This window comes from Molossus molossus, unplaced genomic scaffold (assembly GCF_014108415.1).
Source record: "Molossus molossus isolate mMolMol1 unplaced genomic scaffold, mMolMol1.p scaffold_m16_p_13, whole genome shotgun sequence".
Lineage (NCBI taxonomy): Eukaryota > Metazoa > Chordata > Mammalia > Chiroptera > Molossidae > Molossus > Molossus molossus.
This window is the reverse complement of record NW_023425348.1, coordinates 70,757,785-70,771,663: the sequence shown is the minus strand read 5'-3', so window position 1 is coordinate 70,771,663 and position 13,879 is coordinate 70,757,785. Positions and strand designations below refer to the sequence as shown.

The following is a 13,879-nucleotide window of genomic DNA, read 5'->3' as shown; positions in this document are numbered from 1 at the left end:
TATTATTTGTCAAATAAATACAAAATTAAATAAAGCTGTATTTCATGTCTATACATGAAAGGTAATGTAGTAGAGGATAGCCTGTAATAAAAATGTTACAAAGATCCTTCTCCCTTTTTCCTTCTACCATGTTCCAGTGGACTGAACACGTAGGTCTCTCCCTGCTTCTGCTCCCAGAACAGTTGTGTCCATGCCTGGACACTGGGCATTATAAAGATTATGCCGTCCAGCAGCCAAAGATTCCATATGTCCAAACAGATGACTCAATCTCCATACTGTGATGAGACATTTCTCTATTTCTAGCATTGATACATTTGAAAATTTTGGCTCTAAATGGTACTTTAACAATCGCAATCACTACAAGGAACTATAGTACAAATTGCATTGTGAACTACTACATCACAAAATTACTTTAGAGAGAGCAAAAAAGCATTTCAAACAAAAATTATTTTTCTTTTTATAGCTTACTGAATATGCTTTGGTTAGATTAAGTATAACAAAAGGTTTCTAAATAGTAATTTTTTTTTAAAGATGCACATTAATTATATTGACAATTTGAAATATCCTGCTCTTATTTAATAGACAAAATGGTACACATACTGTTACCAATGCTCTAAATAGACAGAAACTTATACATAATTTGGAGTTTATTTATGTAAAAAGTTTCAAACATTCTTGACACAGAAAATAAATTAAATACATATGTATAATGCATACAAGCTAAGATTAGATTTAAAAATTAATCAGATAGCAGCATGCATAATATGAAAGAGAAGAAACACTGGAGCTATAAGACTTTATAGAGCACAAGCCTACAGTAGGAGAGTTGAAACATAGTTCTATTATTTGTTATTGTAAGAAAAAAAGATTCAGTTTACAACTTGTACAGACTCATAGGAAGCTGTTAAATTTAAAAAAACTGGAATTTGACAAATATTGTGCATAATTAAAATGGGTTTAATATGATTCAGTTCATTTTGCTTCTTTTTAAAAATTTAAAAATGTCAATTTCTTACAATCTATTTCAGAGTAGTTGAGAAGAGCTACAAATATTAAAGGCAGATTCTCAGTTGAGAAAATCTTTTTTTTAAAAAAAGGAATTCATGAAAAACTGACAGCCAGAATATCTAACTTTATCCTTTGGTAATTGATAGTTATGATTAGGAGATTACATCTATAATTTTTATCCTTAAATATTCTCATTAATAAAGTACATTTAAAAAGACCATTTAAATAGATTGTTATAACACAGAAGGTGGTGTTATGCTTTCTTACAATGATGTTCATATCAACAATTAAAAATATTTTCCAAAATTTTATAGTTATGAACTCACAAAAGTCTGTTGTTCCTTCACCATGCATTTATTCTTAGTTCTTGTATCAAGAATAAAAGATTTCACACTGAGAGAAATTCACAAGGCCACTGGAATCCACATTTCATAATCCCATATTAGTGGTTAGTTCTAAAGCAGTCCATTGCTTGACTTAGAGTTTAGCTGTTAAAACACTCAGCATGAACACAAAAGTTTATGGATGTGAAAGGTTTGCTCTGAATTTCTCTACGTTGAAACATACTATATCACTCACTTCGGTGGGTTCAAAGCTATAATACATTACTATTGTAGAAGGTTAATTTGAAAATACTGTATATAAATGAAAATAACACATAAAATAAAACCTTATTCAAATTTCAAGAGAAATTATAACAAGGCCTTTTCTCCCTGCTTTTCTTCAGAAAAGGAATTTTCCTAGGTATAAGCTAACATGCTGTTAATAGTTTTCTTCAATGAGATAGCTGAGGGAAAAAAATTCCACAGGACAAATCATTGCAAAACACTAGTTATATGATAAAAACTTAATAAGGCAATTAACTGACCAAGTGCTAATGATGATCAATAAAAATATGTTACAGCCCAGTTTAAAATCTAAAATGTGTTCTGAAAAAAAGAAAGTTTAAATAGTTTACCAACTAATATTCTGTAAGCAAATACATTAAATGCAGGCAACACTTAGAATTATTCTAGAATGAGAAAATGTTATTTTAAATTTTGTTATCAATAATGCCAAAGAGGGTTTAAGTCTATATTATTGTAACTAAGAAATTTAATAGGTTATGTTTAAAATTCTTAAAAGTATAGATTATGAGAGTTAGATTAGCAATAATAAAAAAGTAAATTTTCTTTTTGAATAAAAAACTATGAGAAAGGTTTAAAAAAAAAAAGCTTTCCCTGTTTTAACCGTAATTTTAAGAGCTTCAATATTCATGACATTTTCAGGTAAAAGGGCTTTTAATTAATAAAAAGTACAAATTAAGAACAACCTGTCACATATTGTGCAAATAAAATGCATAAGCTAGGGGAAATACATTTTCCTATCACCTTGCCAATGAAATCACAATAAGGCATAAAACTAAGTTTTTCTTTCCAAAAAAGAATAAATGTTATCAGTCACCATTTTTTCCCAAGCACACAAATGTCACTGGGAATTTAATATAAAAGGCACAAAATGTTTGTATAATTTGATGATGGATGACAAATTTCACTATTAGTAAGTTAGTTCCTATTTATAAGATCAAAAACATTACAATTTTGTATCAGATATAGTTATCAAACAGTATCCTATTGTAACTGCTTCAAAGATATCATTTTGCAAGAAAGTCTCATTAAAAACTTTCAAAGGTATTTTTCTTTCTGTCTGACTTATTTCACTTAGCATAATACCCTCTTCACTTCGTGTAAGTTATATGAATGTCTAATCACTATGTTGTACACCTGAAACTAATATAATATTGTGTGCTGACTGTAATTGAAAAAAACAATTTGTAAAGTTTCAAAGGGTACGCAAACATTTGTTTCTAAAAGCAAATGAGGAAAAAGCAACAGAATGTTCAATGTAGCTGACAGATCACAATTTTAATATAGAGATTTATACTTAAGTTTAAAAAAGCTGAAATATTCTCATCCATAAGACAATATGTAGTAAGAGTTTCAAGGTAAGTTTGTAGTTATCTTTCTTGGAAGTAACCTTTCCCTTTTTTTGCCCAATCCACAACAACCTTTGCTTGACAACAGTTTTGAACAGTTGAGTTGTGAGAATGTGAGCAGCTGCTGTTATTATAACTAAAGGTCTGTCTAGTGCTTGAGTCTGAGAGACCACATGTTCGGCTGTCCTCTCATCTTGCCATCCTCACCAATTAACTATTAACATGGAGGGCTGTACACATGCTCTTGGGGGCTCCTTAACAGGCTTCTTGGCGAGCGGAACAACTACACAGCAGGGATCTGGGAACTGAGTAATGCTGGAATATAGGGGAGCCGTCCATAGTTCTGTTCCTTCGAATGACACTTAACTCACCAGTTCAGTACGTAACAAAGTCTGTATTTAACTTGGCCATTTTCACATACATATTTAATACAATGTCTTTGGGTAGATACGAAAACTATATTCCAGAAAGAGACAACACAAGTAATACTACTACTTTACAGGGAGTATTGTTGAGGGCTATATATATTTTAAAGACATATTTGATGGATAATTTTACTGTTTTCTTAACAGATACATGGAATTTATTTTTATACATCTGTTTCAAAATATGTTTTTCCTGTGCTGTTATAGAGATAATCTTTAACTCAAAGGAAGTAAAAAAAAAAAAAAAAATTCAAGTTCATAGTTGTGAGGCTGAACACAAAATATTTCAAATGTAAATTTAAAAATAATTCTTTTTCATTCTACTTGCAAAAGTCTTATTATAACAATAAGTTAAATTCACTTTTGAATCTATGTCATTATTTTCCTTATTTTAACTTTTTATCCTCTTTACAATTTCCTTAACTATGTGTTCCTTTCCTACAGTAAAATTAAACACGGGAAGCATGCCAAAGTACAATAAAGGGTAACTAATCACTACTGTACAAGTCTGACAGAATGCTAATAACTAAAGTAAGAGCACTGGTTGGCATTTTTACCAGTCAACGAGAGAGAGCTGTTTTATATAACTTTTAATCTAGTGTTACTTAATATAACATTTTCAAATAAAAGTATCGCAATTCTGTTATGTATGTTTTAAATTATATGACCACATTTCCTAGGATATCACACTATATTTTCTGCCAGAAACCACTTTACAGTACTATCAAATTCTAAGCTAAGGGTACAAATACCTATTTATACTGATTTTTTGCTCCATCCATGCTATCTTTTACACTGCTGAAAAAGCTCCACAGGATAGAAACTCTGCTTGTCTTGTTTGCTACCACAGGTGCCTAGAACAGTGCCTGCAAATAAATATTTGCTGAATGAATGAATAAGCTAAATTACCTTTAGTCAGTCAATCACATGTAAACCCTGACGCAGAGTCCGCAGGAATGGCACTGACAGTGCAGAGGAAGTTGATGCATGGTGTTAAAGAGTCGTGTTACAACATGGTGTGATGTTACTAAGACTTAGATGGCCACCTGACTTCCTCCATGCCTTCTGGTCTGTCTCAGACCTACCCTAGGAAGACCCTGTCAGTGTCTCTCATAATAAGAGGCAGAAAGCTGAAGATTTCTATTATGTGGATGGACTTGTACACTTTATTTTTTGTAGCCTGACCTTGTACAAATTCTCAATTTAAGCAGTAACAGTGAAAATGACAATGCTAACATATACTGAGGGCCTACTATGTGCCAACACTGTGTCAGCACATGTTGTTGATAATCTTCTGAACTAGATATTCTTTGCCCCATTTTTACAGATGAAAGAGCTGAGGTTGAGAAAGTTAAGACTTGACTAAGACCATATAACTAAGTGGGTCTCTCTGCCTCCAAAAGCACAGGCTCTTTCTGTCACTGAACACGATGACTGTTACTCTGTGTACAGTCTATTTCTTAATTTTGACCCCATTTTCATTCTATCATTGAATAAGCAGCATAATACAGCATGGTGGTTAGAAGTATGGTAATTAGAGGGGGACTGCCTGGGTCTAAATCCTGCCACTTAACTAGCTGTGTGATCCTGGAAAAGTCACTTAAATTTTCCATCCCTGATTTCCTTATCAGTAAAATAAAGGTAATGACAGCATCAGTCATATAGGGTTATTATGAGGATTAAATGAGTTAATATATGAAAAGATCTCCGGACTGCAACTGGCCCATAGAATTCACTATGTAAGTTTTAATTAAATAAATTCACAGTCCCCTGGTTCTGTGTGTTTGTATGTCTTTGAGTAACTTTGTAAATATACTGCTTTCAGTTCTTAGTCTCTTTCCTTAGCCTAAACACTGATTTTCCTTACCAGTCTTTCAGAGTTATTAAGAGATTTATCTCCCATTTATATCATGACTGGTTTAAACAAACTATTAAGTTTTATATTTTTTTCCTAAGTATTTTGATATAAAAACAAATATATGGTCCGGTGTCATGTTCAGAGAGTAAAGAAATAATTTACTTGTTCTTTATAGCTCAATTGATGTTAGGGTTAGAAGACCACTATATAATAATAGGCAAAACTGTCGGGGAAGTGACAATCATCAAAGTCTGACCCTATGTGTTTCTATTTCCATTTCAAAGTAGTCTTTTCACTGGTATTTTCAAAAGCAAAAATTTAAACCACATATTTTCCAGTTATATAAGGATTTAAATATATCTATAAAGTACTAAAATTTAAACAGCAATATTCGGACATCCAGTCCATCTTATCATCTCAATCATTCAATCAGTTGTGAGAGGATGATCTGTGGTCCTTTGATAGTATTGCTGTTGGTCCCTCACACAGCTAGAGGAATCACTGTCACAAGCATTCACATTGGGTTTGGAGTCTCTTCTCTAAATAATAAAGATGATCACCACTAAAATGGCTTTTGATAATTTTTTTCTTCTCCATTATTTTGCATAGGTTCCTGTGGAATACACAAAATATTACATAATACATATATTTATTTCATAAATGTTCTTCTTTGTTTGCAATTATATCTTTTTTCCCCTCCCTTGTCTAGAATGTAACTCTTTGCTTAATCTTTCACATGAACTAATTTGTCAAAGATTTTACAATGATCGTTTTCTCTTTAAAAATACTGAGTACTAGCAATGTTAGCCTAGAACTTTTTTTTCCTAATGGAAAGTTACTGCTATCTCAGGTAGTTCATAATTTACAACACATAAGGATGCAGTGTGACAGAGAGGAAAGGGTTAAACAGGTCAGAGTTGGACACTAGCTTTAATAGATGCGTGGCTTTAGAGAATCACCTAGGTTTAATCTTCATTGTAATTGGCATCACACCTATCTTGCAGAGATTTTGTGATGATTAGGGAAACTATATAATAATCTAACAGTGAAGATGGTGGAGTTTGGAGTCACAGAAGGATATGAGTTGGAATATGATGGGCCTGTCACTTACTGACTGTGTGACCTTATAAAAACAGGTCAGGGTTGCGGTGAAGATTCAAGGACATGGTACTTGCATAGTTCTTTTTTATTTATTTTTTTAATCCTCACCTGAGGACATTTTTGCATTTATCTTCAGATAGAGCGGGAGGGAGAGAGGAGGAAGAGAGAGAGAGAGAGACATCAATGTGAGAGAGACACATCGAGTGGTTGCCACCCACACGACCGTAACCGGAGCTGGGGAAAACTGCAACCAAGGTATGTGCCCTTAGCGGGAATCAAACATAGGACTCTCTGGTCCACCGGCCAACGCTCTAACTGCTGAGCCAAACTGGCCAGGGCTTGTATAGTTCTTGGCATGTAGTATGTGCCTGATAAATATCTGTAGTAATAGCATAGCTGTAGTAGCAGTATGAGTACCAGTATTTTCACTACTATCTGAAAGGTCTGTTCTAGGTTTACTTATCATCATAATCAAGAAGCTCATTAAATCTGATCAAGTTATTACTAACCCATTAATTATATAATGACTTAACATCATTAGCACCGCAAATAATATAAGTATGTATACAATGTCTAAGATGATTAGAGAAAGGATTTTCCCTATTATATTTGTGTGATTTTAGACTCATAATAGTAAGCTAGGTGCAAGCACAATTTGTGAAAAGCCGTTAAAAGAAAACTAAGTCATCCTCTTATGACTATTATAAATTCTACTAGCCACAGAGGCAAAATTCATTTCTTATTTATGCTGAACTCTTTAGACACAGGACTTGAAATATACTACGTATACTGTGTATAATTACTGTAACTAACTGACATTTTAATGAGCTTGCTATTGGTAGATAGGTTTTAGGAATGTTAGAACAAAGATACTAAAATCACATAAATTTAAATAAAGATTTGAGCTTAAACAATCAAGTATTAGAAATAATTTTCCAAGTAACAATAAATATTCCCTTAATATTTATTAAACAGCCCTGGCCAGTTTGGCTCAGTGGTTGAGTGTCAGCCTGTGGACCAGAGAGTTCCGGGTTCGGTTACCGCTAGGGGCATGTACCACCAAAAAATATATTAAACATATTTAAAAAGCTTAGATACTGCACTAGGAATTTTTATACTTTATTGCATTTAATAATATATAATTATCATAATCCTAAACTAGGTGAAAGGAAAATTATAAATATGTGGCCCTGCCTTTGCGGAGACTACAATGTATTAGATATATAAGATTATACGAAATCACATGTTTGAGGTAGACAATGAGTACTTTGGTAAATAGTACTACTAATAAAAAGAACTGGTGAGTATAAAGCGAGTTAACATATAATTAGGATGTTAACTAATAAGCCAAAAGCTGTTTGAGAACACAAACTAAAATTCAAATTGGAATACACAGATCCATTTGAAAAGATAAAACTATAAAAGCTTTAGAAGAAAACAAAAAAAGATTGGTAGAGGGCAAAGACTGGTAAGATGGAAGAAATGGGGAAGAGAAACCACGAGCCATTAAAAAAATAGATAAATTAAACTTCATCAAGATAAAAAAATTTCAGCTCTTCAAAGATACTGTTAAAAAAATAGAAAAGACAAATCACAAACTGGAAAAAAATATTGCAAAGTTATACCTAAAATATATAAGCAATTTTAAAACTTGATAATGAGGAGATAACTAAAAAAATGGCAAAAGACTTTGACAAAAAAAGATAGACAAACAGCCAACAAGCACATGAAAAGATGGTCAACATTATAAATTATCCAGAAAATGCAAATTACCACAATATCATAACATTTCACATGGACTACAACAGATAAAATAAAAAAGACTGAAAATAAAAAATTTGGAGGGATGTGATTCCTAAAAGGACAAAACTATATCTCTGCACAAAGACTTCTACATTGATGGTCACAGCAGATTTATTCATTATAACATCAATCGAGAAACAACTCAAATGTCCCTCAGTAAGTGAAAAGATAACTTGTGGTATATTCTTTTTTTTTTTTTTTTTTGGTACGTGCCCTTAGCAGGAACCGGACCCAGGACTCTCTGGTCCGCAGACCAATGATCCAACCATTGAGCCAAACCAGCTAGGGCAAATAGTGGTATATTCTTACAATAGAAAACTAACAGCAAAAATAACCTCACGCTGCATACAACATTGTGGATGGTGATATTAACCAATGTAATTTTTTAATATTGTATAATGAAATGTGTAAATATTTGGAAGATCTGCATAACTTCGTGAAGCAATACTTTTCAAATGACCAAGAAATGATATTTCAGTATCTTGAGCTGCTATCATTATTGTTATTATTGCTATTTCCCAGAGAAGCAAAACAAAACAAAACTCAAAACTTCTGTTATAAAAGTAAGTCATTTTGAATCAAAGTATTTTAGTATGTGCATTAGGAAAAAAGTAACATAAATAAACTTTACCATCTTATCTGTTTTTAAGTATACTGTTTGGTATTAAATATGTTCATAATGTGCTAGCATCACCACCAACCATCTCCAGAACTCTTCATTTTGTAAAACTGAAACTGCATCCATTAAATTATAACACCCCATTCCCTCCTCCCCTAGTCCCTGTTAACCACCATACTACTTCCTGTCTTTGATTCTAAGTACCTCATGTTAATGGAATCACAATACCTTCTTGTGACAGACTTATTTCACTTAGCATAATGGCATCAAGATTCACCCTTATTGTAGCATATGTCAGAATTTCCTTTCCTTTTAAGAGTGAATAATATTCCATTGCAATATATGCCACATTTTGCTCATCCATTCATGTGTTGATGAATATTTAGTTTGCTTACACATTTTGGTCTACAGATACCTCTTCAAGACCTATGTTCAGATTAGTTTATGATTAATTAAAAGTCAAAAAATCAACCTCACACCACACTGATCCTAGCAAGTTTACAAGAAAGCAAAGAAAAAAATGTGTAAAGATGGACTTACTATATAGTCACTGTATATTAAAACCACAAATACACAAGAATTGAATAATCTAAACTAAACGACAGTTTGCGGCTCTAGTGTTTTAAGCATCTGAAATATTTTCTCTCTAAGGGACATATAAAAATAATTTATCAGATCCTAAGGCATTTATATTTTGCTTTTCACTATGCACCGCTAATTAGGGAAAAGTGGTTTTGAAAGCTCCTACCTGGATGAGATGTGTCGGCATCGTGATGATGCAGGCTGAAAGGGAGGTGCGCAGGAGACCACGGAGCACGTAGAGGAAGTGCGTGAGGCGGTGGCTGTTCTCAGAGCTTTCTGTACAGCAGACATCATCTCCCCACAAAGGCGAACCAAGATTCTGGATTCCTATTCTTAAAATATTTTTCTGTTTTTTCTAAAGGAAGTGGAGGAGAGGTAAACACATCAAGTTTTGTTAACCAATAGGATACCTCTTTTACTTTTCTTAGTTCTTACTTTTATTTAAAACAAATCAGGGAGGTAATGTAGATGTAGTAAAAAAAAAACACACACAAAAAAAACCCAAACTAAAAAAACTTTATGTACTGCCAGTAATAAGGCAATATAAAGAAAATCTTCTAGATTACAAGAGTATGAAAAAGTAATAGAGCTGTTTTCTTTCGTTTTTTAGATTTTTGAAGAGTATCACAAGCCTCAAGCTTTTAATTGCTTGTTACTACTCTAAGCATCTTTAGGAGGCAGTTAAAATACATAATAAATCAGACCTGGCCAGTTTGGCTCAGCAGTAAGTGCGTCGGCCTGTGGACCAGGGAGTCCGGGTTGGGTTCCCACTAAGGACACGCACTTCAGTTGCAGTCTGTCCCGGCTCCGGTTGGGGTCATGCTCCGGTTGGGGGCAACCAGTCGATGCGTCTCTCTCACATTGATGTTTCTCTCTCTCTTCCCCCTCTCTCCCTCCTGCTCTATCTGAAGATAAATGCAAATACATATACACATATATATATAACAAATCAGAGTTAATAAAGAAATTTGAACTAGAATAGTTACAAACCACTATTAGGATATAAAATTCTATAAGACTTTCAATAAATGATAAATTGCTCAACATTTCTCATTTAATTCTATCATGTCCACTGCCTGATATTTTGTTTGAAAGAAATTTTAAAATGTACATTTTGATTTTACATTTTACACTTGCCTCGACTTTTTCTACTTCAAGCAATTTTTACAATAATAATTTAAGTTCAATACTGTTCATAAAATTTAACAGGTGAACATTTAGAACTCAAACCTACTTATATTAAGATGATAATAATAGTGACCGGTATTTCTTAGGGAACAGAACGTTTAAAAACCATTACATAAACCTAGCTTGACTGTCAAAAAGTTTTTGCCAGTAGATGTATTTATAATAAATTCTACTGTCTGGATTAATCTAACTGAAGATATGTTTTATAAATCTTTCTTTAGCAATTCAGCAAAATTTCTGGACAAAGAAAGAAGATCTTAGCAAAACCTGGCACATGGAAATAATTGGGAAATCACTACTGTGACTCTGCTGGGGAAAATAAGATTTCTCTCTTAAAGCAAAGACCTGGAACATGTGCCACTTTTGAATGTGATCTCTGATGAAACCACACCTTAAAATATACCCCCTGCTATTGCTATAAAACACCACAAATAAACTTTATTATCCAACTAGCGACTGCTCAACACAATATATCTATCTCCCTGATATTACAGATAAAAGTTGAATTTGTGTATTCCTTTCCAGAATTTATTGACAAAGAAAAGTAGGTGAAATGAGTAACACACTGACACATTAGAAGAGGAAAACCGAGGGCACAGTAGTCAGGAAGATGAGAAAGACAGAGACTCATGGTCTGCACTGTGCAACTAAATAGACGTATGAGTCTAGTTAAGGCACATAGATTAATTCGGCTTTTGTGTTCTCATCCCTAAAACAAAAAGGACAGAACACTGCTCTATGAGGCCATATAATCCTTCAAATACATAAAGCGACACAATGTCTTGGGAAAAACTACAAGAATGAGATTACAGAAAGCGTAATTTAGTCTAAGCACATTTGACAAAACTTTCTGACTTCACGGACCTGCAGCATAATGACACCGTCAGGGTGGTTCATCCAGGTTCTCTTTTCTAGTTGCAGACAAGCACCTAAGATATTATATGTTATGATCCTAAGATATTATATGTTATGATCCTAGATGGTTCATAAGAGTTTTCTTTTTATTTCTGCATTACTTGAATGAAATAAAGTAATAAGATGTACCAAAGTATAGGTTAGAAGTATAAACAAGTTTCTGGTGAATTCACAGAAGATATCTGTGAAATATGATAACTTATTCCTTTTTTCCATATTACTTAGAAACTCAGATTTAAGTAAAATGGCACAATGATGGTTCATTTTTCATCCCTAAACTCGTTATCTCATGAACTGTAGCTTAAGTTAGATTCCCAATAGAAAGAAGAATCTGGAGAAAGACAGAGAGAGACTTACCTTAGAAAAAAATAAATAAAAGAAAGAAAAAAACTAGAGAAATTAGAATGAAATCTGAAGGTAAAAGGAGAGAAGCATCATACTGTCTGTCCTATCAACATTTCAGAAACTAACAGTTGGCTATATTTTAACCCCCAGTCACCAATACCTATTACTGTAGTATCAAGAAGCACCTGCTGCCCTGGCCGGTTTGGTTCAGCGGTTAGAGCGTCGGCCTGCGGTCCTGAGAGACCCGGGTTCGGTTCCCGCTAAGGGCGCATACCTCAGCTGCAGATTGTCCCCGGCCCTGGTCGGTTGTGCGGGTGGCAGCCACTCGATGTGTTCCTTTCACATCTATGTTTCTCTCTCTCTCTCTCTGTTCCTCTCTCTCCCTCCCACTCTACCTGAACAACAAAAAAAAAGAAGCACACCTGCTAAGTTTGTAACAAAAATGAATCAGGAGAGTGCATGAGTACAGGAGATTTATGACTTTGACAGATAAACTGATAAACTGATACTTGCATACATAAAGAATGAAAATATTAAGCCAAACAATTAATGGGAGATAAAATATTTCGGTGAGGCAGAAACATAGCACTTCAGAATAGAACTGAGCATTATACTTCCATACAAGAAATACGCATATTTTAAAAAATATGACAATAAGTTGCAAAAACAAAGGCTGAATTATATATTTCCTGTGTTTTTTGAGACATATAATTCTTTTGCTATGCCATGTAATAGCATATTTTGAGTCATAAAAAAATTTAAAAAATTAACTTCTGTTGACAGCTGAACAATAAATAAGTTTATTCCTATGAGGAGGAACACCTAAAATATTTAATCTGATATTGCAAGTAAAATCAATATTCAAATTTCATTTTTATTGTATGTTTCTTAAGTATTTGAAAATCAAAACGTAAAAACAAACGAAATTACAGCAGTGATTTGTAAATGTCTATACTTTAAGTATCTTTATAGATGAGCTACACTATCTACCACGTAAGTTAACAACACAGTAGTATAAAATATTCTGCTCCTTAGAGTCTATTTCTATATGTCACCTCCAACTAGTTTAGTTTATTTGAAAATGTAGTGATTAAAAAAGGTAAGATAGTCCTGGCCGGTTTGGCTCAGTGGTTAGAGCGTCGGCCTGCGGTCCTGAGAGACCCGGGTTCGGTTCCCGCTAAGGGCGCGGACCTCGGTTGCAGTTTGTCCCCGGCCCTGGTCGGTTGTGTGGGTGGCAGCCACTCGATGTGTTCCTTTCACATCGATGTTTCTCTCTCTCTCTCTGTTCCTCTCTCTCTCTCCCACTCTACCTGAACAAAAAAATGGAAAAATGTCCTCGGGTGAGGATTAAAAAAAAAAAAAAAAAAAAAAGGTAAGATGAAACATCCTCTTAAAAGGCAGGATTTATTTCAGTATCAGTACAATTTTGACTCAGGAATGACATTTTTTAAGTAGAGCTGCATTTTTGCAATGTCTCGAACTCCTCTAAAGTTTCTGAGACAGGTGTATAGATTTGTGGATTTAGGAAGTGATATAATCTATAATTTAATAATATAAAGACTCATTAACTATATTTTAGTTCCAATAAAAGTGAAAATATATTTTTTATAACTTATTGATATATTTTTATTTAATTAAATTGTTTTTTTTAGCATTCTTGGTATTCACCATAGAAATGGCTACCTCAACCCTGTTCATCTATATGAAAGTCAGCAATTATAGAATTTCTGGTTAAGAAAGAGAAACCAGCTAGAGTATGTTGTCTATCAATGTTCATGAAATAAAATATTGTTTATTGAAAATGGCGTTTTCATATTCAAATAAACAACTAAGAAAACAAACCTTTCATTCCATTCCAGTAACAGCTTCCTTATTAAGAATTGTCTGAACATACGTGTGTGTGTGAATACATATTTATGTGAGCGTATGCACATGTACGTTTACATGTAAATATATTTTTGCTATTGTATTTTCTTTTCAGAAAATGTGTCATCATCCTGCAGGAGCAGCAGCTCTGCACACTGTGCCACAGGAACTGTTATGACATGCCTGTTTCCATA

At 33.4% G+C, this 13,879-nt stretch overlaps 1 protein-coding gene across 1 annotated transcript in view; it reads right to left on the bottom strand.

The window, feature by feature from the left end:
• The window catches only part of ELP4 (elongator acetyltransferase complex subunit 4), a 210,204-nt gene that overhangs the window by 127,028 nt on the left and 69,297 nt on the right, over positions 1 to 13,879 (bottom strand). Inside the window, exon 7 of the mRNA XM_036259175.1 lies at positions 9,538 to 9,726. Coding sequence (XP_036115068.1) covers positions 9,538 to 9,726 — 189 coding nt within the window. The remainder of the gene's footprint in view (positions 1 to 9,537; positions 9,727 to 13,879) is intronic.